The sequence below is a fragment of the Heptranchias perlo genome, chromosome 44 (genome assembly GCF_035084215.1).
Source record: "Heptranchias perlo isolate sHepPer1 chromosome 44, sHepPer1.hap1, whole genome shotgun sequence".
Taxonomy (NCBI): Eukaryota; Metazoa; Chordata; class Chondrichthyes; order Hexanchiformes; family Hexanchidae; genus Heptranchias; species Heptranchias perlo.
Genome location: NC_090368.1, coordinates 7349240 through 7377148, shown reverse-complemented (window position 1 = coordinate 7377148; position 27909 = coordinate 7349240). Strand labels below are relative to the sequence as shown.

Here is a 27909-nt window from a genome sequence, read left to right as displayed (position 1 = left end):
CAACGGTTGACATCCCAGCGCAGTACTGAGGGAGCGCTGCACTGTCGGAGGGTCAGTGCTGAGGGAGCGCTGCACTGTCGGAGGGTCAGTGCTGAGGGAGCGCTGCACTGTCGGAGGGTCGGTACTGAGGGAGCGTTGCACTGTCGGGCGGTCAGTACTGAGGGAGCGTTGCACTGTCGGAGGGTCAGTACTGAGGGAGCGCTGCACTGTCGGAGGGTCAGTACTGAGGGAGCGCTGCACTGTTGGAGGGTCAGTACTGAGGGAGTGCTGCACTATCAGGGTCAGTACTGAGGGAGCGCTGCACTGTCGGAGGGTCAGTACTGAGGGAGCGCTGCACTGTCGGAGGGTCAGTACTGAGGGAGCGCTGCACTATTGGTAAGGGAGTTGTCCCGGTGCCCTGGCCATCATTCCTTCCTCAACTAAAACCAGGAAACGATTGGCCATCCATCTCATTGCTGTTTGTGGGATCTTGCTGTATCGATAGCAGTAGCCACTGTACTTCAAAGTAACTCATTGTGTGCAAAGTAACAGTCACGGTACGGTGCTGTATATTAACCTATAACTTAATTGACCCGGTTAAGTTGTGTGTGTTCCTCTGTAAGGTCTTGCCTGAGATGTCCCTCACACCTGCTCCGAGGAGATGGTCTGTACAGGATTGGGGAAGCACTGTCATTTTGGCAATAAAATGAACAGTGTCAGATTAGGAATTTGCCCTGTTGGAACACTGGATACTAATAAGTGACCCATTACAGTCTGTGCAGTTTGCCCTTCGCTGGGACATTCACTGCAGCAGGTTTGCACAGTGCGGGCTCAATCCTCAGCCACTATTAAGTCCTTACATTGTATTATCTCCCCACCTCTCTACTTTCACCCCCTCCACTGCCCTCCTTCCCTTCACCCTAAAGGTGCTTACTTGTACTGCACTTTGGTTCCTCTGTAAGATGTCAGCCCTGGCTCAGTGGGTCGCACTCTCTCTCGCCTCTGAGTCAGAAGGTCGTGGGTTCGAGCCCCACTCCAGAGACTTGAGCCCCATAATCCAAGCCACGCTCCCAGTGCCAGTACTGAGGGAGTGCTGCACTGTCGGAGGTGCCATCTTTCGGATGAGACATTAAACCGAGGGCCCCGTCTGCCCCCCTCAGCTGGTTGTAAAAGATCCCACGGCCACTATTGGAAGAAGAGCAGGGGGGAGTTCTCCCCAGTGTCCTGATCGATATTTATCCCTCAACTAACATCAATAAAACAGATGATCTGGTCATTTATCACATTGCTGTTTGTGGGATCTTGCTGTGCGCAAATTGGCTGCCATTTTTCCTACATTACAACAGTGAGTACACTTCAAAAAGTAGTTCATTGGCTGTAAAGCACTTTGGGACGTCCTGAGGTCGTGAAAGGCGCGATAGAAATGTAAGTTCCTTCTTTCCATGGCCCCGACCAGAATTCTGTACCTCGCCTAAATGCCAGTTAGTCACCCATTAGCCCAGTGAGTGGAGACTATTCTACCGTGGGGATCGTCGTGGCTGATCCTGATCCTGATCCAGATGCCCACATGGGGCTCACTGGGTAGTGATCAGGAGCGTGAACGCTGGCTGTATCGTTTTTTTTGTCTCTTTTCCCACCCCCCCCCGCCATTAGCCCTGAGACTATTGCACCACACTCAGCACACACTGCGAGTGGAATGTGTAGGGCTAGCTCCCTGAAGATGCTGACCCTTGTTGAGAGTGCGGGCAGAAGGGCCGGTAACCAGAGGATACAGATTTAAGATAATTGGCAAAAGAACCAGAGGGGGAGGAGATGAGGAGAATTCTTTTTGACGCAGCGAGTTGTTCTGATCTGGAATGCGCTGCCTGAAAGGGCGGTGGAAGCAGATTCAATAATAACTTTCAAAAGGGGAATTGGATAAATACTCGAAAAGGAAAAATTTTCGGGGCTGTCGGGAAAGAGCGGGGGAGGGAGTGGGACTAATTGGATAGCTCTTTCAACGAGCCAGCACAGGCACGATGGGCCGAATGGCCGCCTTCTGTCCTGTGTGATTCTATGATTCCAAGTTGCTTGCCTTTAGAAGTTTGTAGAGTTTTGTCCGGCAGAATTCCTGACGCACCCTCTGTGTTTTCCCGACTCTCGCTCCCCAAGGCTGTGGAAGATGTGAAGCAAGGCTCCATTAAGGCAGGAGAGAAGGCGTACCAGCTGCAGAAAGTGGCAGAGCAGCGGAAGATGGTCATGGTAAGTTGCACGGACAGAGGACACAATGGTTCTTCTATTTTAAAACTACGCAGAAGCCTGCTCAGTATTGTCATTGGGATTTCAGGGCATTGTAACGCCGGGTGTGGGAATTTTTTTGATTTGGGATTCGTGATTTGGAATTAGCGTTCGTGATTTGGAATTAGCGTTCGTGATTTGGAATTAGCGTTCGTGATTTCGAATGGGTACCATGATCTCGAATTGGTTGATTTGGGATTCATGATCTCGAATTGGTTGATTTGGGATTCATGATCTCGAATTGGTTGATTTGGGATTCATGATCTCGAATTGGTTGATTTGGGATTCATGATCTCGAATTGGTTGATTTGGGATTCATGATCTCGAATTGGTTGATTTGGGATTCATGATTGTGAAATAGGGTTAGTGATTTGGATTTGGGATTTACGATCTAGAATTGTTTGGTTTGGGATTCATGATTTGGAATTAAGGATAATGATTTGGAATCGAGATTGTGATCTAGAGTTGGTTGGTTTGGGATTGTCTGATTTGGGAGCGAGCTAAGGGCAGAGGTATTCATGACTCTGGCTTTTAGCTGCCGCTATCGGATTATCTGATGCCATTTGCACCAAGTGGCGGAGGGACTGCACGCCCCAGATTCACCGCCTTTCTCTTCTCTCCCAGTACCTGAACATGGTGCGGACGTGCGAAGGATACAACGAGATCATGTTCCCGCACTGCGCGTGCGACTCCCGGCGGAAAGGCCATGTGATCACTGCCATCAGCATCAAGCACTTTAAACTCCACGCCTGTACGGAGGAAGGCAAGCTGGAGGTTAGTACATCGATGGGAGAGAGAGGGAGGGACGAGCTGGAGGTTAGTACATCGATGGGAGAGAGAGAGGGGGACGAGCTGGAGGTTAGTACAGCGGTGGGAGAGAGAGGGAGGGACGAGCTGGAGGTTAGTACATCGATGGGAGAGAGAGAGAGGGACGAGCTGGAGGTTAGTACATCGATGGGAGAGAGAGGGAGGGACGAGCTGGAGGTTAGTACATCGATGGGAGAGAGAGAGAGAGGGACGAGCTGGAGGTTAGTACATCGATGGGAGAGAGAGAGAGGGACGAGCTGGAGGTTAGTACATCGATGGGAGAGAGAGAGAGGGACGAGCTGGAGGTTAGTACATCGATGGGAGAGAGAGGGAGGGACGAGCTGGAGGTTAGTACAGAGATGGGAGAGAGAGGGAGGGACGAGCTGGAGGTTAGTACAGAGATGGAAGAGAGAGGGAGGGACGAGCTGGAGGTTAGTACATCGATGGGAGAGAGAGAGGGGGACGAGCTGGAGGTTAGTACAGAGATGGAAGAGAGAGGGAGGGACGAGCTGGAGGTTAGTACATCGATGGGAGAGAGAGGGAGGGACGAGCTGGAGGTTAGTACAGAGATGGAAGAGAGAGGGAGGGACGAGCTGGAGGTTACTACATCAATGGGAGAGAGGGACGAGCTGGAGGTTAGTACATCGATGGGAGAGAGGGATGAGCTGGAGGTTAGTACAGCGATGGGAGAGAGAGGGAGGGACGAGCTGGAGGTTAGTACAGAGATGGGAGAGAGAGGGACGAGCTGGAGGTTAGTACAGAGATGGGAGAGAGGCAAACTGGAGGTTAGTACAGCGATGGGAGAGAGAGAGAGGGACGAGCTGGAGGTTAGTACAGAGATGGAAGAGAGAGGGAGGGACGAGCTGGAGGTTAGTACAGCGATGGGAGAGAGAGGGAGGGACGAGCTGGAGGTTAGTACAGCGATGGGAGAGGGAGGGACGAGTTGGAGGTTAGTACAGCGATGGGAGAGAGGGACGAGCTGGAGATTAGTACAGCGATGGGAGAGAGAGGGAGGGACGAGCTGGAGGTTCGTACAGCGATGGGAGAGAGGGATGAGCTGGAGATTAGTACAGCGATGGGAGAGAGAGGGACGAGCTGAAGGTTAGTACATCGATGGGAGAGAGAGGGAGGGACGAGCTGGAGGTTAGTACATCAATGGGAGAGAGAGGGACGAGCTGGAGGTTAGTACAGCGATGGGAGAGAGAGGGAGGGACGAGTTGGAGGTTAGTACAGCGATGGGAGAGAGAGAGAGGGACGAGCTGGAGGTTAGTACAGCGATGGGAGAGAGAGAGAGGGACGAGCTGGAGGTTAGTACAGCGATGGGAGAGAGAGGGAGGGACGAGCTGAAGGTTAGTACAGCGATGGGAGAGAGAGGGAGGGACGAGCTGGAGGTTAGTACAGCGATGGGAGAGAGAGGGACGAGCTGGAGGTTAGTGCAGCGATGGGAGAGAGAGGGAGGGACGAGCTGGAGGTTAGTACAGCGATGGGGGAGAGAGGGAGACGAGCTGGAGATTAGTACAGCGATGGGAGAGAGAGGGAGGGACGAGCTGGAGGTTAGTACAGCGATGGGAGAGAGAGGGAGGGACGAAATGGAGGTTAGTACAGCGATGGGAGAGAGAGGGACGAGCTGGAGGTTAGTACAGCGATGGGAGAGAGAGGGACGAGCTGGAGGTTAGTACATCAATGGGAGAGAGAGGGAGGGACGAGCTGGAGGTTCGTACAGCGATGGGAGAGAGAGGGAGGGACGAGATGGAGGTTAGTGCAGCGATGGGAGAGAGCGAGAGGGACGAGCTGGAGGTCAGTACAGAGATGGGAGAGAGAGAGAGGGACGAGCTGGAGGTTCGTACAGCGATGGGAGAGAGAGGGAGGGACGAGCTGGAGGTTAGTACATCGATGGGAGAGAGAGAGAGGGACGAGCTGGAGGTTAGTACATCGATGGGAGAGAGAGAGAGGGACGAGCTGGAGGTTAGTACATCGATGGGAGAGAGAGAGAGGGACGAGCTGGAGGTTAGTACAGCGATGGGAGAGAGAGAGAGAGAGGGACGAGCTGGAGGTTAGTACATCGATGGGAGAGAGAGAGAGGGACGAGCTGGAGGTTAGTACATCGATGGGAGAGAGAGAGAGGGACGAGCTGGAGGTTAGTACATCGATGGGAGAGAGAGGGAGGGACGAGCTGGAGGTTAGTACATCGATGGGAGAGAGAGAGGGAGGGACGAGCTGGAGGTTAGTACATCGATGGGAGAGAGAGGGAGGGACGAGCTGGAGGTTAGTACATCGATGGGAGAGAGAGGGAGGGACGAGCTGGAGGTTAGTGCAGAGATGGAAGAGAGAGGGAGGGACGAGCTGGAGGTTAGTACATCGATGGGAGAGAGAGAGGGGGACGAGCTGGAGGTTAGTACATCGATGGGAGAGAGAGGGAGGGACGAGCTGGAGGTTAGTACAGAGATGGAAGAGAGAGGGAGGGACGAGCTGGAGGTTAGTACATCAATGGGAGAGAGGGACGAGCTGGAGGTTAGTACATCGATGGGAGAGAGAGGGACGAGCTGGAGGTTAGTACATCAATGGGAGAGAGGGACGAGCTGGAGGTTAGTACATCGATGGGAGAGAGAGGAACGAGCTGGAGGTTCGTACATCGATGGGAGAGAGAGGGACGAGCTGGAGGTTAGTACATCGATGGGAGAGAGAGAGAGGGACGAGCTGGAGGTTAGTACAGAGATGGGAGAGAGGCAAACTGGAGGTGAGTACAGCGATGGGAGAGAGAGAGAGGGACGAGCTGGAGGTTAGTACAGAGATGGAAGAGAGAGGGAGGGACGAGCTGGAGGTTAGTACAGCGATGGGAGAGAGAGGGACGAGTTGGAGGTTAGTACAGCGATGGGAGAGAGAGGGACGAGTTGGAGGTTAGTACAGCGATGGGAGAGAGAGGGAGGGACGAGCTGGAGGTTAGTACAGCGATGGGAGAGAGGGACGAGCTGGAGATTAGTACAGCGATGGGAGAGAGAGGGTCGAGCTGAAGGTTAGTACATCGATGGGAGAGAGAGGGAGGGACGAGCTGGAGGTTAGTACATCAATGGGAGAGAGAGGGACGAGCTGGAGGTTAGTACAGCGATGGGAGAGAGAGGGAGGGACGAGTTGGAGGTTAGTACAGCGATGGGAGAGAGAGGGACGAGCTGGAGGTTAGTACAGCGATGGGAGAGAGAGGGACGAGCTGGAGGTTAGTACAGCGATGGGAGAGAGAGGGAGGGACGAGCTGGAGGTTAGTAAAGCGATGGGAGAGAGAGGGACGAGCTGGAGGTTAGTACAGCGATGGGAGAGAGAGGGAGGGACGAGCTGGAGGTTAGTAAAGCGATGGGAGAGAGAGGGACGAGCTGGAGGTTAGTACAGCGATGGGAGAGAGAGGGACGAGCTGGAGGTTAGTACATCAATGGGAGAGAGAGGGAGGGACGAGCTGGAGGTCAGTACAGAGATGGGAGAGAGAGAGAGGGACGAGCTGGAGGTCAGTACAGAGATGGGAGAGAGAGAGAGGGACGAGCTGGAGGTTAGTACAGCGATGGGAGAGAGCGAGACGAGCTGGAGGTCAGTACAGCGATGGGAGAGAGAGGGAGGGACGAGCTGGAGGTTAGTACAGCGATGGGAGAGAGAGAGGGACGAGCTGGAGGTTAGTACATCGATGGGAGAGAGAGAGGGACGAGCTGGAGTTTAGTACAGTGATGGCAGAGAGAGGGACGAGCTGGAGGTTAGTACATCGATGGGAGAGAGAGAGGGACGAGCTGGAGTTTAGTACAGTGATGGCAGAGAGAGGGACGAGCTGGAGGTTAGTGCAGCGATGGGAGAGAGGGAGACAAGCTGGAGGTTAGTACAGAGATGGGAGAGAGAGAGGGACGAACTGGAGGTTAGTACAGAGATGGGAGAGAGAGAGAGGGACGAGCTGGAGGTCCGTACAGCGATGGGAGAGAGAGAGGGACGAACTGGAGGTTAGTACAGTGATGGCAGAGAGAGGGACGAGCTGGAGGTTAGTACAGAGATGGGAGAGAGAGGGACGAGCTGGAGGTTAGTACAGCGATGGGAGAGAGAGGGAGACGAGCTGGAGGTTAGTACAGAGATGGGAGAGAGAGGGAGACGAGCTGGAGGTTAGTACAGAGATGGGGGAGAGAGGGACGAGCTGGAGGTTAGTACAGCGATGGGAGAGAGAGGGACGAGCTGGAGGTCAGTACAGAGATGGGAGAGAGAGAGAGGGACGAGCTGGAGGTCCGTACAGCGATGGGAGAGGGAGGGAGGGACGAGCTGGAGGTCCGTACAGCGATGGGAGAGAGAGAGGGACGAACTGGAGGTTAGTACAGTGATGGCAGAGAGAGGGACGAGCTGGAGGTTAGTACAGAGATGGGAGAGAGAGGGACGAGCTGGAGGTTAGTACAGCGATGGGAGAGAGAGGGAGACGAGCTGGAGGTTAGTACAGAGATGGGAGAGAGAGGGACGAGCTGGAGGTTAGTACAGCGATGGGAGAGAGAGGGAGACGAGCTGGAGGTTAGTACAGAGGTGGGAGAGAGAGAGGGACGAACTGGAGGTTAGTACAGCGATGGGAGAGAGAGGGACGAGCTGGGGGTTAGTGCAGCGATGGGAGAGAGAGGGACGAGCTGGAGGTTAGTGCAGCGATGGGAGAGAGAGGGATGAGCTGGAGGTTAGTGCAGCGATGGGAGAGAGGGACGAGCTGGGGGTTAGTACAGCGATGGGGGAGAGAGGGAGACGAGATGGGAGAGAGAGAGAGGGACGAGCTGGAGGTTCGTACAGCGATGGGAGAGGGAGAGAGGGACGAGCTGGAGGTTAGTACAGCGATGGGAGAGGGAGAGAGGGACGAGCTGGAGGTTAGTACAGAGGTGGGAGAGAGAGAGGGACGAACTGGAGGTTAGTACAGCGATGGGAGAGAGAGGGACGAGCTGGAGGTTAGTGCAGCGATGGGAGAGAGAGGGATGAGCTGGAGGTTAGTGCAGCGATGGGAGAGAGGGACGAGCTGGGGGTTAGTACAGCGATGGGGGAGAGAGGGAGACGAGATGGGAGAGAGAGAGAGGGACGAGCTGGAGGTTCGTACAGCGATGGGAGAGGGAGAGAGGGACGAGCTGGAGGTTAGTACAGCGATGGGAGAGGGAGAGAGGGACGAGCTGGAGGTTAGTACAGCGATGGGAGAGAGAGAGAGGGACGAGCTGGAGGTTAGTACAGCGATGGGGGAGAGAGGGAGACGAGCTGGAGGTTAGTACATCGATGGGAGAGAGAGGGAGGGACGAGCTGGAGGTTAGTACAGCGATGGGGGAGAGAGGGAGACGAGCTGGAGGTTAGTACATCGATGGGAGAGAGAGGGAGGGACGAGCTGGAGGTTAGTACAGCGATGGGAGAGAGAGAGGGAGGGACGAGCTGGAGGTTAGTACAGCGATGGGAGAGAGAGAGGGACGAACTGGAGGTTAGTACAGTGATGGCAGAGAGAGGGACGAGCTGGAGGTTAGTACAGAGATGGGAGAGAGAGGGACGAGCTGGAGGTTAGTACAGCGATGGGAGAGAGAGGGAGACGAGCTGGAGGTTAGTAAAGCGATGGGAGAGAGAGGGACGAGCTGGAGGTTAGTACAGCGATGGGAGAGAGAGGGACGAGCTGGAGGTTAGTACATCAATGGGAGAGAGAGGGAGGGACGAGCTGGAGGTCAGTACAGAGATGGGAGAGAGAGAGAGGGACGAGCTGGAGGTCAGTACAGAGATGGGAGAGAGAGAGAGGGACGAGCTGGAGGTTAGTACAGCGATGGGAGAGAGCGAGACGAGCTGGAGGTCAGTACAGCGATGGGAGAGAGAGGGAGGGACGAGCTGGAGGTTAGTACAGCGATGGGAGAGAGAGAGGGACGAGCTGGAGGTTAGTACATCGATGGGAGAGAGAGAGGGACGAGCTGGAGTTTAGTACAGTGATGGCAGAGAGAGGGACGAGCTGGAGGTTAGTACATCGATGGGAGAGAGAGAGGGACGAGCTGGAGTTTAGTACAGTGATGGCAGAGAGAGGGACGAGCTGGAGGTTAGTGCAGCGATGGGAGAGAGGGAGACAAGCTGGAGGTTAGTACAGAGATGGGAGAGAGAGAGGGACGAACTGGAGGTTAGTACAGAGATGGGAGAGAGAGAGAGGGACGAGCTGGAGGTCCGTACAGCGATGGGAGAGAGAGAGGGACGAACTGGAGGTTAGTACAGTGATGGCAGAGAGAGGGACGAGCTGGAGGTTAGTACAGAGATGGGAGAGAGAGGGACGAGCTGGAGGTTAGTACAGCGATGGGAGAGAGAGGGAGACGAGCTGGAGGTTAGTACAGAGATGGGAGAGAGAGGGAGACGAGCTGGAGGTTAGTACAGAGATGGGAGAGAGAGGGACGAGCTGGAGGTTAGTACAGCGATGGGAGAGAGAGGGACGAGCTGGAGGTCAGTACAGAGATGGGAGAGAGAGAGAGGGACGAGCTGGAGGTCCGTACAGCGATGGGAGAGGGAGGGAGGGACGAGCTGGAGGTCCGTACAGCGATGGGAGAGAGAGAGGGACGAACTGGAGGTTAGTACAGTGATGGCAGAGAGAGGGACGAGCTGGAGGTTAGTACAGAGATGGGAGAGAGAGGGACGAGCTGGAGGTTAGTACAGCGATGGGAGAGAGAGGGAGACGAGCTGGAGGTTAGTACAGAGATGGGAGAGAGAGGGACGAGCTGGAGGTTAGTACAGCGATGGGAGAGAGAGGGAGACGAGCTGGAGGTTAGTACAGAGGTGGGAGAGAGAGAGGGACGAACTGGAGGTTAGTACAGCGATGGGAGAGAGAGGGACGAGCTGGGGGTTAGTGCAGCGATGGGAGAGAGAGGGACGAGCTGGAGGTTAGTGCAGCGATGGGAGAGAGAGGGATGAGCTGGAGGTTAGTGCAGCGATGGGAGAGAGGGACGAGCTGGGGGTTAGTACAGCGATGGGGGAGAGAGGGAGACGAGATGGGAGAGAGAGAGAGGGACGAGCTGGAGGTTCGTACAGCGATGGGAGAGGGAGAGAGGGACGAGCTGGAGGTTAGTACAGCGATGGGAGAGGGAGAGAGGGACGAGCTGGAGGTTAGTACAGAGGTGGGAGAGAGAGAGGGACGAACTGGAGGTTAGTACAGCGATGGGAGAGAGAGGGACGAGCTGGAGGTTAGTGCAGCGATGGGAGAGAGAGGGATGAGCTGGAGGTTAGTGCAGCGATGGGAGAGAGGGACGAGCTGGGGGTTAGTACAGCGATGGGGGAGAGAGGGAGACGAGATGGGAGAGAGAGAGAGGGACGAGCTGGAGGTTCGTACAGCGATGGGAGAGGGAGAGAGGGACGAGCTGGAGGTTAGTACAGCGATGGGAGAGGGAGAGAGGGACGAGCTGGAGGTTAGTACAGCGATGGGAGAGAGAGAGAGGGACGAGCTGGAGGTTAGTACAGCGATGGGGGAGAGAGGGAGACGAGCTGGAGGTTAGTACATCGATGGGAGAGAGAGGGAGGGACGAGCTGGAGGTTAGTACAGCGATGGGGGAGAGAGGGAGACGAGCTGGAGGTTAGTACATCGATGGGAGAGAGAGGGAGGGACGAGCTGGAGGTTAGTACAGCGATGGGAGAGAGAGAGGGAGGGACGAGCTGGAGGTTAGTACAGCGATGGGAGAGAGAGAGGGACGAACTGGAGGTTAGTACAGTGATGGCAGAGAGAGGGACGAGCTGGAGGTTAGTACAGAGATGGGAGAGAGAGGGACGAGCTGGAGGTTAGTACAGCGATGGGAGAGAGAGGGAGACGAGCTGGAGGTTAGTAAAGCGATGGGAGAGAGAGGGACGAGCTGGAGGTTAGTACAGCGATGGGAGAGAGAGGGACGAGCTGGAGGTTAGTACATCAATGGGAGAGAGAGGGAGGGACGAGCTGGAGGTCAGTACAGAGATGGGAGAGAGAGAGAGGGACGAGCTGGAGGTCAGTACAGAGATGGGAGAGAGAGAGAGGGACGAGCTGGAGGTTAGTACAGCGATGGGAGAGAGCGAGACGAGCTGGAGGTCAGTACAGCGATGGGAGAGAGAGGGAGGGACGAGCTGGAGGTTAGTACAGCGATGGGAGAGAGAGAGGGACGAGCTGGAGGTTAGTACATCGATGGGAGAGAGAGAGGGACGAGCTGGAGTTTAGTACAGTGATGGCAGAGAGAGGGACGAGCTGGAGGTTAGTACATCGATGGGAGAGAGAGAGGGACGAGCTGGAGTTTAGTACAGTGATGGCAGAGAGAGGGACGAGCTGGAGGTTAGTGCAGCGATGGGAGAGAGGGAGACAAGCTGGAGGTTAGTACAGAGATGGGAGAGAGAGAGGGACGAACTGGAGGTTAGTACAGAGATGGGAGAGAGAGAGAGGGACGAGCTGGAGGTCCGTACAGCGATGGGAGAGAGAGAGGGACGAACTGGAGGTTAGTACAGTGATGGCAGAGAGAGGGACGAGCTGGAGGTTAGTACAGAGATGGGAGAGAGAGGGACGAGCTGGAGGTTAGTACAGCGATGGGAGAGAGAGGGAGACGAGCTGGAGGTTAGTACAGAGATGGGAGAGAGAGGGAGACGAGCTGGAGGTTAGTACAGAGATGGGAGAGAGAGGGACGAGCTGGAGGTTAGTACAGCGATGGGAGAGAGAGGGACGAGCTGGAGGTCAGTACAGAGATGGGAGAGAGAGAGAGGGACGAGCTGGAGGTCCGTACAGCGATGGGAGAGGGAGGGAGGGACGAGCTGGAGGTCCGTACAGCGATGGGAGAGAGAGAGGGACGAACTGGAGGTTAGTACAGTGATGGCAGAGAGAGGGACGAGCTGGAGGTTAGTACAGAGATGGGAGAGAGAGGGACGAGCTGGAGGTTAGTACAGCGATGGGAGAGAGAGGGAGACGAGCTGGAGGTTAGTACAGAGATGGGAGAGAGAGGGACGAGCTGGAGGTTAGTACAGCGATGGGAGAGAGAGGGAGACGAGCTGGAGGTTAGTACAGAGGTGGGAGAGAGAGAGGGACGAACTGGAGGTTAGTACAGCGATGGGAGAGAGAGGGACGAGCTGGGGGTTAGTGCAGCGATGGGAGAGAGAGGGACGAGCTGGAGGTTAGTGCAGCGATGGGAGAGAGAGGGATGAGCTGGAGGTTAGTGCAGCGATGGGAGAGAGGGACGAGCTGGGGGTTAGTACAGCGATGGGGGAGAGAGGGAGACGAGATGGGAGAGAGAGAGAGGGACAAGCTGGAGGTTCGTACAGCGATGGGAGAGGGAGAGAGGGACGAGCTGGAGGTTAGTACAGCGATGGGAGAGGGAGAGAGGGACGAGCTGGAGGTTAGTACAGAGGTGGGAGAGAGAGAGGGACGAACTGGAGGTTAGTACAGCGATGGGAGAGAGAGGGACGAGCTGGAGGTTAGTGCAGCGATGGGAGAGAGAGGGATGAGCTGGAGGTTAGTGCAGCGATGGGAGAGAGGGACGAGCTGGGGGTTAGTACAGCGATGGGGGAGAGAGGGAGACGAGATGGGAGAGAGAGAGAGGGACGAGCTGGAGGTTCGTACAGCGATGGGAGAGGGAGAGAGGGACGAGCTGGAGGTTAGTACAGCGATGGGAGAGGGAGAGAGGGACGAGCTGGAGGTTAGTACAGCGATGGGAGAGAGAGAGAGGGACGAGCTGGAGGTTAGTACAGCGATGGGGGAGAGAGGGAGACGAGCTGGAGGTTAGTACATCGATGGGAGAGAGAGGGAGGGACGAGCTGGAGGTTAGTACAGCGATGGGGGAGAGAGGGAGACGAGCTGGAGGTTAGTACATCGATGGGAGAGAGAGGGAGGGACGAGCTGGAGGTTAGTACAGCGATGGGAGAGAGAGAGGGAGGGACGAGCTGGAGGTTAGTACAGCGATGGGAGAGAGAGAGGGAGGGACGAGCTGGAGGTTAGTACAGCGATGGGGGAGAGAGGGAGACGAGCTGGAGGTTAGTACATCGATGGGAGAGAGAGGGAGGGACGAGCTGGAGGTTAGTACAGCGATGGGAGAGAGAGAGGGAGGGACGAGCTGGAGGTTAGTACAGCGATGGGAGAGAGAGAGGGAGGGACGAGCTGGAGGTTAGTACAGCGATGGGGGAGAGAGGGAGACGAGCTGGAGGTTAGTACATCGATGGGAGAGAGAGGGAGGGACGAGCTGGAGGTTAGTACAGCGATGGGAGAGAGAGAGGGAGGGACGAGCTGGAGGTTAGTACAGCGATGGGGGAGAGAGGGAGACGAGCTGGAGGTTAGTACATCGATGGGAGAGAGAGGGAGGGACGAGCTGGAGGTTAGTACAGCGATGGGAGAGAGAGAGGGAGGGACGAGCTGGAGGTTAGTACAGCGATGGGGGAGAGAGGGAGACGAGCTGGAGGTTAGTACAGCGATGGGAGAGAGAGAGGGAGGGACGAGCTGGAGGTTAGTACAGAGATGGGAGAGAGTGGGACGAGCTGGAGGTTAGTACAGCGATGGGAGAGGGAGAGAGGGACGAGCTGGAGGTTAGTACAGCGATGGGAGAGAGAGGGAGGGACGAGTTGGAGGTTAGTACAGCGATGGGGGAGAGAGGGAGACGAGCTGGAGGTTAGTACAGCGATGGGGGAGAGAGGGAGACGAGCTGGAGGTTAGTGCAGAGATGGGAGAGAGAGAGAGAGGGAGGGACGAGCTGGAGGTTAGTACAGCGATGGGGAGAGAGGGAGACGAGCTGGAGGTTAGTACAGCGATGGGAGAGAGAGAGAGAGGGAGGGACGAGCTGGAGGTTAGTGCAGCGATGGGGGAGAGAGGGAGACGAGCTGGAGGTTAGTACAGCGATGGGAGAGAGAGAGAGAGGGAGGGACGAGCTGGAGGTTAGTGCAGCGATGGGGGAGAGAGGGAGACGAGCTGGAGGTTAGTACAGCGATGGGAGAGAGAGAGGGAGGGACGAGCTGGAGGTTAGTACAGCGATGGGAGAGAGAGGGGGAGGGACGAGCTGGAGGTTAGTACAGCGATGGGAGAGAGAGAGGGAGGGACGAGCTGGAGGTTCGTACATCGATGGGAGAGAGAGAGGGAGGGACGAGCTGGAGGTTAGTACAGCGATGGGAGAGAGAGAGAGGGACGAGCTGGAGGTTAGTACAGCGATTGGGGGAGAGAGGGACGAGCTGGAGGTTCGTACAGCGATGGGAGAGAGAGGGACGAGCTGGAGGTTCGTGCAGCGATGGGAGAGAGAGGGACGAGCTGGAGGTCCTTATAGTGATGGGAGAGGGAAACCAGCCAGGGTTCTCACCCCTGGTTATCGTAACTACTGGGAAAGTGCACACGGGTGTGTTTGGACCAGGCTCGGCTGCAATGCCTTCCATGGTCGAATAGATGGCAAAGCTCAGTGTCCTGCCTCACACATGGGAGAGCAGATTCACCAGAATGATCCCGTAGCTTGAAGGATTAAATTCCGAGGACAGGTTGCACAGACTGGGCTTGTATTCCCTCGAGTGTAGAAGATTAAGGGGTGATCTAATCGAGGTGTTTAAGATGATTAAAGGATTTGATAGGGTCGATAGAGAGAAACTATTTCCTCTGGTGGGGGGAGTCCAGAACAAGGGGGCAGAACCTTAAAATTAGAGCCAGGCCGTTCAGGGGTGATGTCACTTCTTCACACAAAGGGGAGTGGGAATCTGGAACTCTCCCTTTTTCCCCCCCGCGCCCCCCCACACACACAAAAAGCTGTGGGGTCAATTGGAGCTTTCAAGACTGAGATCGATAGTTTTTTTTGGGCAAGGGTATCAAAGGATATGGAGCAAAGGCGGGTCAATGGAGTTACACTACAGATCAGCCATGATCTAATTGAATGGCGGAACAGCCTCGAGGGGCTGAATGGCCTCCTCCTTGTTCCAATGATGGATCAGCACCTTCAAGAAGTGGGGAGAAAATTAACAGGGGAGAATGAAAGTGAGAGGGGGAGTGAGAAAGGCCTGGGCCCGAGCTGCTTGCCCCCTCCCCCTCGCGGGCAGTGAGGGGGTACGAGGGTGGAGAGGCGGGGAGCTCTCCTGGGGTCCTGGCCCACATTCTTCTCTCCACGAACGACGTCCAAAACAGATTAGCAGGTCATTCTTCTCATCACTATTTCTGTGCACAAAAACAGCTGCCCTTTTTGCTTGCATAACAACAGCCACTGAACTTCAAGGTAATGCATTGTCTGTGGAGGGCTTTGGGATGCTTGAGAGTTGTAGAAATGCAAATCCTCCTTTAAAATAGAACTTAGCCCGTAATCCAGGCCGACACTCCCACTGCCAGTACTGAGGGAGTGCCGCACTGTCGGAGGGGCCGTCTTTCGGATGAGACGTTAAACCGAGGGCCCCGTCTGCCCCTCTCGGGTGGACGTAAAAGATCCCACGGCCACTATTGGATGTAGAGCAAGGAGGAGTTCTCCCCCTGGGGCCAATATTTATCCCTCGACCAACATCAATAAAAAAACAGATAATCTGGGTCATTATCACACCGCTGCTTGTGGGATCTTGCTGTGCACAAATCGGCTGCCGTGTTACTACACTTAAAAATTACTTCATTGGCTGTGAGGTTGTGAAAAGCACGATATAACTGCAAGTTCGTTCTTTTTATAAAAGGGGAATACGACGGTTCTTATAAAACGAGACATCCTTCCTAAATGTTCTAAGCGACTGAAATTGGTTTTAATGGGCGGGGGCAGGGTTGAGGGGGGTGTTGGGGAGACGGAGCGCGTGTCTGCCTCAGCTCGTGACCACGCTCTGGGTTCCAGGGTCAGCAGAGCGCTGACTTAACCCCCTCCCCGTGTTTGCTGTCCAGAACCAGGTAATCGCCTTCGAGTGGGAGGAGATGCAGCGGTGGGACACGGACGAGGAAGGGATGGCCTTCTGCTTCGAGTACACCCGAGGGGAGAAGAAGCCCAGATGGGTGAAGATCTTCACGCCCTATGTGAGTCGCCGTGCCAAGGAGGCCCAGGGAGGGAGGGAGGGTGAGGTGGAGGCCCAGGGAGGGAGGGAGGGAGGGAGGGTGAGGCGGAGGCCCAGGGAGGGAGGGAGGGAGGGTGAGGCGGAGGCCCAGGGAGGGAGGGTGAGGCGGAGGCCCAGGGAGGGAGGGAGGGAGGGTGAGGCGGAGGCCCAGGGAGGGAGGGTGAGGCGGAGGCCCAGGGAGGGAGGGTGAGGCGGAGGCCCAGGGAGGGAGGGTGAGGCGGAGGCCCAGGGAGGGAGGGTGAGGCGGAGGCCCAGGGAGGGAGGGTGAGGCGGAGGCCCAGGGAGGGAGGGTGAGGCGGAGGCCCAGGGAGGGAGGGTGAGGCGGAGGCCCAGGGAGGGAGGGTGAGGCGGAGGCCCAGGGAGGGAGGGTGAGGCGGAGGCCCAGGGAGGGAGGGTGAGGCGGAGGCCCAGGGAGGGAGGGTGAGGCGGAGGCCCAGGGAGGGAGGGTGAGGCGGAGGCCCAGGGAGGGAGGGTGAGGCGGAGGCCCAGGGAGGGAGGGAGGGAGGGAGGGAGGGTGAGGCGGAGGCCCAGGGCTTTGGGTTCTGTACGGACACCCTGGGAATGAGTCCTGCCAGTCGCTCAGCGGGTGAGCGGTGCACAGCTAACCGTCTGCCTCAGGACTGAATGATGGCAAGTCGGTGCGGGGCGGGGGGGGGGGGGGAAGAGAGAGAGGAGAGAGTCAGGGAGTGGGGGGGGGGGGGAAAGAGAGTCGGTGTGGGGGTAGAGAGTCGGCGTGGGGGGAGAGAGTGGGGGGGGAGGGCGGGGGGAGTTTGAGGTGCAGGGTTTCTGTTCTGTGCTGCTGATATTAATGTTTTTCCCTCCCTCTCTGTCTCTGCAGTTTAACTACATGCACGAGTGTTTCGAGCGAGTGTTCTGCGAGATGAAGTGGCACAAAGAGGTGAGAAGGGCTGGGTAACTGGGATTGAAAGCAAAGGTCTGTCAGGCAGGCGCCCAACTTAGTGACAGCCGGCCACTGAGGGCCAAGTGTTCGTCACTTGGCCGCCGTTTCCGACGCCAGGGCGCGCGCGTCCCACTTGTACGTTTTCCTCTGCCGGTTTCTCGCCCTCTTACTTGCAGGCTTTTACTCCTTGCTGGGTGACGTTTGCACAAGGACCCCCCCTCTCCCCTGTTTGTCCTGATTCACGTGTGAAACTTGTTATTATCTGTAGGCTATTCGACTGCATGTGGACATGCAGGGCTTTGGGGGTAAGAGCAGGGGGGGGGGCGTGGGACTAATTGGATCGCTCTTTCAAAGAGCCGGCACAGGCACAATGGGCCGAATGGCCGCCTCCTGTGCTGTGTGATTCTATGACTGCTGCCCAGCTAACCCAGCACATGCCACGCATCAAACCCGGGACTGTCTGATCTACTGGATAGATTCCGTGGACCTCTGCGACAGGCCACGGTTTATTTTAAAACCGCTATCAGGGCAGATTTGGGGGAAAACTGCCCCTTTTTCGTTCCCAATTCCCAGCCCCGAATGTGCCTTTCTGATAACTCCACACACGCAGATTCGATTTGGAGATTCAACACCTCGAGTGGGCTCAAAACTTGATGACTTAATGATGAACCTTTTATAAATCACTGGTTAGGCCCCAGCTGGAGTATTGTGTCCAATTCTGGGCACCGCACTTTAGGAGGGATGTCAAGGCCTTTGAGAGGGTGCAGAGGAGATTTACTAGAATGGTACCAGGGATGAGGGACTTCAGTTATGTGGAGAGACTGGAGAAGCTGGGATTGTTCTCCTTAGAGCAGAGAAGGTTAAGGGGAGATTTAATCGAGGTGTTCAAAATCATGAGGGGTTTAGATAAAGTAAATAGAGAGAAACTGTTCCCATTGGTGGAAGGGTCAAGAACCAAAGGACACAGATTTAAGGTAATTGGCAAAAGAACCAAAGGCGACATGAGGAAAATCTTGTTTACGCAGTGAGTGGTTAGGATCTGGACTGCGCTGCCGGAAAGGGTGGTGGAAGCAGATTCAAACGTGGCTTTCAAATAGGAATTGGGTAAATACTCGAATGGAAAAATTTGCAGGGCTGCGGGGAAAGAGCGGGGGATTGGGCCTAACTGGATTGCTCTTACAAAGAGCCTCCTTCTGTCCCGTAACCATTCTATGATTCTAAGTTTCACACCTGAATGATGGCAAACGGGGGAGCTGCTCTTTCAAAGATCCAGCACAGGCACGAAGGGCCGAATGACCGCCGCCTTTGCTGTCCGATCCTGCGATACAGGTGAGAGGACCGGGGTTGTCGGGGGAAAATGGCCGTCTCCCTCCCACTGCCTCGCCCGGGTTCCAGCAGGCTGAGATAACCGCCACACTCTGTTAGCCTCCCCGAGACACGTGGGGGCAGCAGGGGTGACTCTGTCCCCCCTCCCTCCCTCCCAGAGAGGCCTGTCACCAGCTCTCCAAACCCCGCCCCCCCCCAGCCAACCATGGCTGCGATAGTGAGGAACCAACCAACCCCACAGCCAGCCCAGCATAGCCCTCTCTCCAGGAACATGCTGAGCTTTGTCCCATGCCCATTTATACTGTCCATCCCCGAAACTCTATATCACAACTTGACACCTTCTGGGTGAGAATATTGTGCCCGAGATGGTGAAACTTCAGAAGGTTAAACCATCCAGTGTGTGTTTCTGTCAGGGGTTAAACCGTCCAGTGTGTGTTTGTGTCGGGGGTTAAACCATCCAGTGTGTGTTTGTGTCGGGGGTTAAACCATCCAGTGTGTGTTTGTGTCGGGGGTTAAACCATCCAGTGTGTGTTTGTGTCAGGGGTTAAACCATCCAGTGTGTGTTTGTGTCAGGGGTTAAACCATCCAGTGTGTGTTTGTGTCAGGGGTTAAACCATCCAGTGTGTGTTTCTATCAGGGGTTAAACCATCCAGTGTGTGTTTCTATCAGGGGTTAAACCATCCAGTGTGTGTTTCTATCAGGGGTTAAACCATCCAGTGTGTGTTTCTATCAGGGGTTAAACCATCCAGTGTGTGTTTCTATCAGGGGTTAAACCATCCAGTGTGTGTTTCTATCAGGGGTTAAACCATCCAGTGTGTGTTTCTATCGGGTTAAACCATCCAGTGTGTGTTTCTATCGGGTTAAACCATCCAGTGTGTGTTTGTGTCGGGGGTTAAACCATCCAGTGTGTGTTCGTGTCAGTGTAACACTAACCTGATGATTTTTTTGCACAGGTTGAAGACGAGGCATCTGACAAGGACAATAAGAACTGCAATGACGACAATATGTGCAGCAAGGTAAGTCCCACGGCCCCGGGTTAAATCCGGGAATCGGGCATAGACCCGGGGACCGAGCTCTTTCCCGTCTGGTCTGCCTGGCTGCGCACTGGTGGGGCCCTCCTCTTAATGCAGTCAGGATCTCTGCTTTAGCCGTACTGCAGGAGAAACAGGGCTGCAATCCTGCACGCAGCCCAAGGGAATGTCTGTGGATATTGTTTACATGGACTTTCAGAAGGCATTCGATAAAGTCCCTCTTAAAAGACTGTTAGCTAAAATTAAAGCTCATGGGATCGAGAGCAAATTATTGACCTGGTTAGGAAATTGGCTGAGCGGCAGGAGACAGAGAGTAGGGATAATGGGCAGGTACTCAAATTGGCAGGATGTGACCAGTGGTGTCCCACAGGGATCTGTGTTCGGGCCTCAACTATTCACTGTATTTACTAACGATTTAGACGACGGGATAGAGAGCCATATATTCAAATTTGCCGATGACACAGGCAGCATTGTAAGCAGTGTAGATGGAAGCATAAGAAATAGGAGCAGGAGTAGGCCATTCGGCCCCTCGATCCTGCTCCGCCATTCAGTAAGATCATGGCTGATCTTCAACCTCAACTCCACTTTCCCGCCCGATCCCCATATCCCTCGATTCCCCTAGAGTCCAAAAATCTATCCATCTCAGCCTTGATTATACTCAACGACTCAGCACCCACAGCCCTCTGGGGTGGAGAATTCCAAAGATTCACAACCCTCTGAGTGAAGAAATTTCTCCTCATCTCAGTCCTAAATGGCCGACCACTTATCCTGAGACTATGCCCCCCTAGTTCTAGACTGTCCAGCCAGGGGAAACATCCTCTCAGCATCTACCCTGTCAAGCCCTCTCAGAATCTTACATGTTTCAAAATCACAGTGAGATATTAACAGATTAAGCAAATAGACAAAACTGTGGCAAATAGATTTCAACGAGGTCATCCATTTTGGAGCTAAAAAGGATAGATCAGAGTACTTTCTAAATGGTGAAACTGTGGAGGTCCAAAGAGACTTAGGGGTCCATGTACACAGATCATTAAAATGTCATGGCCAGGTACAGAAAATAATCAAAAAGGCTAATGGAATGCTGGCCTTTATATCTAGAGGACTAGAATACAAGGGGGCAGAAGTTATGCTACAGCTATACAAAGCCCTGGTTAGACCACACCTGGAGTACTGTGTTCAGTTCTGGGCCAAACCTTACGGGTGATATATTTACTAGAATGATACCTGGATTCCAAGGGTTAAATTACGAGGAGAGATTACACAAACTAGCATTGTATTTCCTGGAATTTAGAAGATTAAGGGGTGATTTGATGGAAGTTTTCAAGATATTATAGGGAACCGATAGGGTGGGTAGAGAGAAACTATTTCTGCTGGTTGGGGAGTCTAGGACTAGGGGACATAGCCTAAAAATTAGAGCCAGGACTTTCAGGAATGAAGTTAAGAAACACTTCTACACGCAAAGGGTGGTAGAAGTTTGGAACTCTCTTCCGCAAACGGCAGTTGATGCTAGCTCAATTGTTGGATTTCAAATCTGAGATTGATGGATTTTTGTTAACCAAAGGTATTAAGGGATATGGGGCTAAGGCGGGTTTATGGAGTTAGGTCACAGACCAGCCATGATCTCATTAAATGGCGGAACAGGCTCGAGGGGCTGAATGGCCTCCTCCTGTTCCTGTGTCCCTTCCTTCCAGATCAGCTGCAGTGGTGGGTGCTGACACACCGGGACGATCCCTTGCAGTGTTAGTGTCGTGTGAGTAACACTCCCCCTCACCTCCGCCCCCAGGTTTGTCCCTTAGGAGGCCGTTTGTACAGTCAGACTGAGTGACGCCTCCACTATGATTCACAGATCATCGAATCATGCAGTGCAGAAGGAGGCCATTCAGCCCATCGTGCCTGTGCTGGCTCTTTGAAAGAGCTCTCCAATTAGTCCCACTCCTCCCTGCAAATTTTCTCCCCTTCAAGTATTTATCCAATTCCCTTTTGAAAGTTATTATTGAATCTGCTTCCACCGCCCTTTCAGGCAGTGAATTCCAGATCAGAACAACTCGCTGAGTAAAAAAATTCTCATCTCCCCCTCTGGTTCTTTTGCCAATTATCTTAAATCTGTGTCCTCTGGTTCCCGACCCTCCTGCCACTGGAAACAGTTTCTCCTTATTTACTCTCTCAAAACCCCTCATGATTTTGAACACCTCGATTAAATCTCCCATTAACCTTCTCTGCTCTAAGGAGAACAATCCCAGCTTTTTTTAATTGTAAAATTAAAGCAGTGTTAAAGGTCAGGGTCCAGATAGAAAATAGGCAAAGGTAAAGGGAGTTTTAAAAAGTTTAAAAGATGGTTTTGCTTTTCGTTTAAAGAGGAGTGCCACCGGTCGTCGCATCTCTCCACATTTCCGAGTACTCTACAGTCAACATAAGATCAGTTCAGATGAATTCACCCCTCATGACCTCGTCCTTGTGGAATACAGTCGCGTCACTGTAGAACTGGCAGCTTGGCTCAGTGGGTAGCACTCTGAGTCAGAAGGTCGTGGGTTCGAGCCCCCACTCCAGAGACTTGAGCCCCATAATCCCGGTGCCGGTACTGAGGGAGTGCCGCACTGTCGGAGGTGCCGTCTTTCAGATGAGACGTTAAACCGAGGGCCCCGTCTGCCCCTCTCAGGTGGACGTAAAAGATCCCACGGCCACTATTGGAAGAAGAGCAGGGGGAGATCTCACCAGTGTCTAATATTTATCCCTTAATCAACACCTTAAAAAAAAATTATCTGGACATATTTCATTGTTGTTTGTGGGATCTTGCTGTGCACAAATTGGCTGCCACGTTTCCTTCATTACACGACACTTAATTGGCTGTAAAGCTTTTTGGGGCGTCCTGAGGTCGTGAAAGGCGCGATAGAAATGCAGGTCCTTTCTTTCTTGTCAAGTCTCTCTCTCTCTCTCCCCTTGTTTTGTCCACAGAACATATTCCAGATACTGCGGACACAGAGGAGATCGGCCAGCTCTTAGCCCCTCCGCAGAGACTCGTCCCGCAACCTCGCGCTTAAAATAAAAAAAATAAACAAAACGGACGCAAACCTGAACTACTAAATCCGTGTGGCCCTTCGACCCCTGAACCTCTTGGGGCAGACGTCGTCACGGAAACCGCAGCTGTCTGGAGTCCCCCTCGCCGCCCCCTCCAGCCCTTGGCCGCCCAAAGTCCCGGATTGCTCACTTCATTTTGTCCGTCCATCGCCCTCTCGGGGGAATGCCAACTGGAAACAGGAAAACAGGAAAGATCTGGCTGACCGCCAATCGCTGTCGACGGTCTGCAGACGAGCTTCGAGGGCGCGAGCTGAGTGGCCGCCATTTTGTTTTGGTTCGTTACACACAGTGTTCACTTTATAAACCGTGCTTGTGCTGCCCGATTTGTAAATTAGTTGTGCGTCTCTGGCTAACCAGGGGCCTCTCCTTCGCATAACACAACTCACAAGATCATCGTTGGTGAGGGAGGCCATTTGGCCCATCTTCGTCCGCCCATCCTGCAAGCCCCTAAACTTCCCCCGTTACAGCTTCCAGTTTGTCGTTAAATGATCCCAGGGTTTGCTTCTCCCCTCCTCTACCTGGGAGTCCATTCCGTGTGGCAGTCACACTCTGTGTGGAGGAGAACTTCATGATAACCCTAAATCCCCGTGCCCCGCCTCCCACAGTTTAATGTACCTTTTCCGTCTCCTTCACGATCTGTTGCCCCTCGATAAGGTCACCTCTCAAGACGTCTCCATTCCAGGTTGAAGAGCCCAACTCCATAACTCAGACCCCCTGGCACTGGGGATCAGCCTCATGGCTCTACTCTGCGCTGCCTCCAGCAATTGAATATCTCCCTTGTGTCTCGATGTCCAGAACTGGACACTTGTGGCCAATGAAGTTCCAATCTGGGTGTTTCTTTGGGTAGGATTGGTTGACTTAAGACCAATCGTTGGCTTTGGTTTTCTGTTGGTTAGGGTGGAAGATGTTGGGGGGGGCGGGTAGGGAGAGGGCCAACCAGTGTAGGGGGATGGGGGCAGTAGGCAAGCTGTTGTGTGGGGGGAAGGCAGTGGGGCAATTGATGTGGGGGGAGAGAGGGCAGAGGGGAAACAGGTGGGGGGAGAGAGGGCAGAGGGGAAACTGGTGGGGGGAGAGAGGACAGAGGGGCAACTGGTGTGGGGAGAGAGGGCAGAGGGGCAACTGGTGGTGTGGGGAGAGAGGGCAGAGGGGAAACAGGTGGGGGGAGAGAGGACAGAGGGGCAACTGTTGGGGGAGAGAGGACAGAGGGGCAACTGGTGGGGGGAGAGAGGACAGAGGGGCAACTGGTGGGGGGAGAGAGGGCAGAGGGGAAACTGTTGGGGGAGAGAGGGCAGAAGGCAACTAGTTTGGGGGGAGAGAGGGTAGAGGGGCAACTGGTGGAGGGGGGGGGAAGAGAGGACAGAGGGGCAACTGTTGGGGGGAGAGAGGGCAGTAGGCCATTTGGTATTGACTGTCAACTCTTGGTGCTGTTTTCGGGTTGCAGGTTAATGCGCTCATGCAGCGGTGACCCAAGTGTGCCGCCCTTCCCATTTTCCTTTGCGTCGTTCCTCTGGTCTCCACCAAGGGCCTATGAAATTTCAAGTCGTTGGAGACCGGTCACCCCTTGTTCCAGTACTGGACGCCATTAATGGGTCGTGTGTGAGGGGGGGGTCACGCAGGATGACATCCCTGCCACTAGACAGCCCTCTCTCATCCTCGAGTATGAAGAGGTCCACTCTTGTGCGCTGTCTCCCCAAAAAAAAAACCCTCCCCAAAAGTTAGACCCTGAACCCGAGAGTCCTTCGGCTCCTGAAAGTGAGAGGAGGGGGGAGGGGGCGGGGGGTAGGGGGAGGGGGAGGGAGGAATGCTTCAAACGGCAATCTCCTGCCCACAGACAGGAAGTGCTTCACACAACGAGCCTGGAATGGACTTTGGGATTGTGGAATTGTTTAAGAAAGGGGGAAATCTGGAGTCTTTCTAAGATGGGCCAGACAGAAGGAGGCCGTTCGGCCCATCGTGCCTGTGCTGGCTCGTTGAAAGAGCTAACCAATTTAGACCAATCCCACTCCCCCTGCTCTTTTCCCCCATAGTATTTTATGCAATTCCCCTTTTGAAAGTTATTATTGAATCTGCTTCCACCGCCCTTTCAGGCAGTGCATTCCAGATCAGAACAACTCGCTGCGTAAAAAAATTCTCCTCATCTCCCCCTCTGGTTCTTTTGCCGATTATCTTAATTCCGCGTCCTCTGGTTCCCGACCCTCCTGCCACTGGAAACAGTTTCTCCTTATTTACTCCATCAAAACCCCTCGTAATTTTAAACACCTCGATTAAATCTCCCCTTAACCTTCTCTGCTCGAAGGAGAACAATCCCAGCTTCTCCAAGTCTCTCCAGTCACCCGTATCTATCTTGTCGATGAAAGCGAGACATTTTAGCTGCTCCCCTGAGACCCTGCACATTATGGGATGTGTAACCTCCCGGGAGTGTCGTACCTCAGTGCAGTGCAGTTGGTGACTGCCTTAACAGTGCATTATAAACACTAAACGCCCGGAGGCAGATTGAAGGGGGTGGGACACTAAATTACATTTGTGCCAACCCGCCTCGGAAGGATCTTGCAGTGGGCAAGATCAGTGGTATTAATACAGCTCAAGGGGCCTTTCCAGCCCCTCCCACCTGCGGCCGATGAACATGGTGATGGTGATAAGCCACCACAGTCTGTGTGGTGAAGGTGCTCCCACAGTGCTGTTAGGGAGGGGGCTACTCTCTCTAGCAGTTTATTGATGCAGCTGAGTGACTCGCTGGGCCCACGTCAGAGGGGCAGTCAAGAGGCAGCCACGTCTGGTGTGGGGACTGGAGGCCCAGACCGGGTAAGGACGGCAGGTTTCCTTCCCCGAAGGGACGTTCGTGAACCAGTCGGGGCTTTTTGCATAACAACCTGGCAGCTTTCCCGGTCATTTTCTTTCTCGCCAGGCTCTCGAACGACCAGGTTTATTGAGTTTTAATGCCGCTGTGGGATTTGAACTCACGACCTCTGGTCCCGGCACCCCTACCCGTGGCCCCCATTCGTGGCTTGCGAAACGTAGAGGGAGGGGAGGGAAGAAGTGGCTGTTTAAAGGACAGTAACCATCCCACGCCAACGTCGCAAGACTCGAAGCCAGGTTTGGCTGCAGTCGGTCAGGACAAGACCACTGCCCTGTTCAGAGATAGCGGCTTTTCCAAGTTTCAGCTTTGCCTCTGCAAAATCACCGGGGACCCCTCCCATCTTTTCTTCTTTTTCCTCCGCTGCGTCCTCTAGTGTGTTGGTGTTATTTTTTTTTGATCTGGAAGGGTGCTACAGAGGACCTCAGCACCCCTCGGGTGAGGGAAGGGCAGAACCAGGGCGGGGTTTCCAGCCGCTGCGTGGGAGAGCATTGTGGGCCAGGAGCGGGCTAGCCCGCGAGGTCCGAGTGGCCTGCCTCGGCCCCCACAGACTAAGGAAGGCCGCTGGCGTGTTGCAGGAGGTCACTGCCCCGGCACGGGCCACTGCCCGCGGAAGGGGCTGTGAGAGAGGAGGAGGAGGAGGAGGAGGAGGAGGAGAGCACTGGGTGGCCGTGAGCTGTAAGACTCGCATGGAGCCAGGCGAGGGCGGAGCTGCCCCCCTTAACAATCAGAGCAACCGCCCAAACGTCGTACAGGTTTGTAACTTGGACCTGGCGTCTGGGGCCCTGTTCCTCCATATTGGAGCATGCAACCGAGAACTATTCCAAGGTGGCAGCTTGTGTAGGAGATCGGCCGGCCTGAAGCCTTTATTATATATATTAAAAAAAAAAGCAACATTGTTCTTTAAGAAGTCATTTCACTACTTACAAATACTGAAAACAATGTGGTTTAGATCTGTATAATGTAGAATAAAACTTTTATATGTGTGTGCACAGTGTCATTGTAATTGGTGGAGTGAAAAAGGCAGCTTCACTGAAGAACAGTAATTGTGTCGAGAGAGATTAGAATTCCCCCTCCCTCTCCGTGCTCCCCCTCCCCTCCACTACCCCATCCCTCATTTTCCCCCTCCCCTCCCCTCCACTACTCCTTCCCCCATTTTCCCCCTCCCTCTCCATGCTCCCTCTCCCCTCCACTACCCCTTCCCCCATTTTCCCCCTCCCTCTCTGTGCTCCCCCTCCCCTCCACTACCCCTTCCCCCATTTTCCCCCTCCCCCTCCCCTCCACTACCCCTTCCCCCATTTTCCCCCTCCCTCTCTGTGCTCCCCCTCCCCTCCACTACCCCTTCCCCCATTTTCCCCCTCCCTCTCTGTCCTCCACTACCCCTTCCCCCATTTTCCCCCTCCCTCTCCGTGCTCCCCCTCCCCTCCACTATCCCCTTCCCTCATTTTCCCCTCCCTCTCTGTGCTCCCCCCTCCCCTACGCCCTCCCATATTTTTCCTCACCCCCTCCGTGCACCCCTCCCTCATTTTCCCCCTCCCCCCTCCACGCTCCCCTCAACCTCCACTACCCCCTCTCCCTCACTTTCCCCCTTCCGCTGTCCCTTCCCCACCCGCTCACCCTCCACTATCCCCCCCCCCCCCACCTCGCGCTCTCCCGTTCTCACCTGCAGTGTCCGAGCAGCACATGAGGAAGTATTGACCAGGAGAGATCAAGCTTGGGTTTCTGGAATCTTGTCAGTGGTAGGAGAGGGAATGGGGAGTCCCTCCGATCGGGCAAAGAATGAGTTAGAGTAGGATGCAGGATGGAAGACGGCAGGACGATGTATTTGGGCCCGAGCCTTCCATCCCTCCCGTGTCCTTTGGTCCTCTGAGTCTGGCCTACAGGGCCTTGCCCCCCCCCCCCCCCCCCCCTCTGGTGTCGAGCTTTCGCCCGTCCCCACTCTGGAACTCCCTCCCTTGCCCCCCTCCCTCTGGTGTCAAGAGCTTTTGCCCGTCCCCACTCTGGAACTCCCTCCCTGGCCCCCTCTACCTCTGGGTCCAGTATGCACCCGTTGGGCCGAATGGCCTGTTTCTTTGCTGTACATTCTACGTAATCACCTTTACCCACCTGGTTCCACATCCCATCAGCAACATCAACACCAACCTGCATTTATATAGCGCCTTTAACGTAGTAAAACGTCCCCAAGGTGCTTCGCAGGAGACAATGTAGGTCAACGAGCACGGTGGGGTGATGGGTGAACGGGACTCAGTGCGAGTTGGGGGGCGGGGGACCAGAGAATTCCTTTTTCCTTCATCCACCTCTCCAATCGCAGGAGCGTAAATCAGACAAAATTTGACACCGAGCCACATGAGGAGATATTAGGACAGGTGACCAAATGCTAGGTCAAAGAGGTAGGTTTTAAGGAGCGTCTTAAAGAAGAGAGAGGCGGAGAGGTTTAGGGAGGGAATTCCAGAGCTTAGGGCCCAGGCAGCTGAAGGCACGGCCGCCAATGGTGGAGCGATGGAAATCGGGGATGGGCAAGAGGCCAGAATTTTTATTTATTCATGAGATGTGGGCGTCGCTGGCGAGGCCGGCATTTATTGCCCATCCATAATTGCCCCTTGAGAAGGTGTTGGTGAGCCACTTTCTTGAACCGCTGCAGTCCGTGTGGTGACGGTTCTCCCACAGTGCTGTTAGGAAGGGAGTTCCAGGATTTT

At 54.7% G+C, this 27909-nt stretch overlaps 1 protein-coding gene across 1 annotated transcript in view; it reads left to right on the top strand.

Moving 5' to 3' along the window:
* The window catches only part of LOC137306712 (sorting nexin-27-like), a 38936-nt gene extending 16246 nt beyond the window's left edge, over nucleotides 1–22690 (top strand). The window contains exons 8-13 of the mRNA XM_067976072.1: nucleotides 2131–2220; nucleotides 2881–3030; nucleotides 15860–15988; nucleotides 16865–16924; nucleotides 19207–19269; nucleotides 22237–22690. Of these exons, the coding sequence (XP_067832173.1) occupies nucleotides 2131–2220; nucleotides 2881–3030; nucleotides 15860–15988; nucleotides 16865–16924; nucleotides 19207–19269; nucleotides 22237–22284 (540 nt within the window). The 3' untranslated portion in view covers nucleotides 22285–22690. The remainder of the gene's footprint in view (nucleotides 1–2130; nucleotides 2221–2880; nucleotides 3031–15859; nucleotides 15989–16864; nucleotides 16925–19206; nucleotides 19270–22236) is intronic.
* Nucleotides 22691–27909: the final 5219 nt, after the last annotated feature.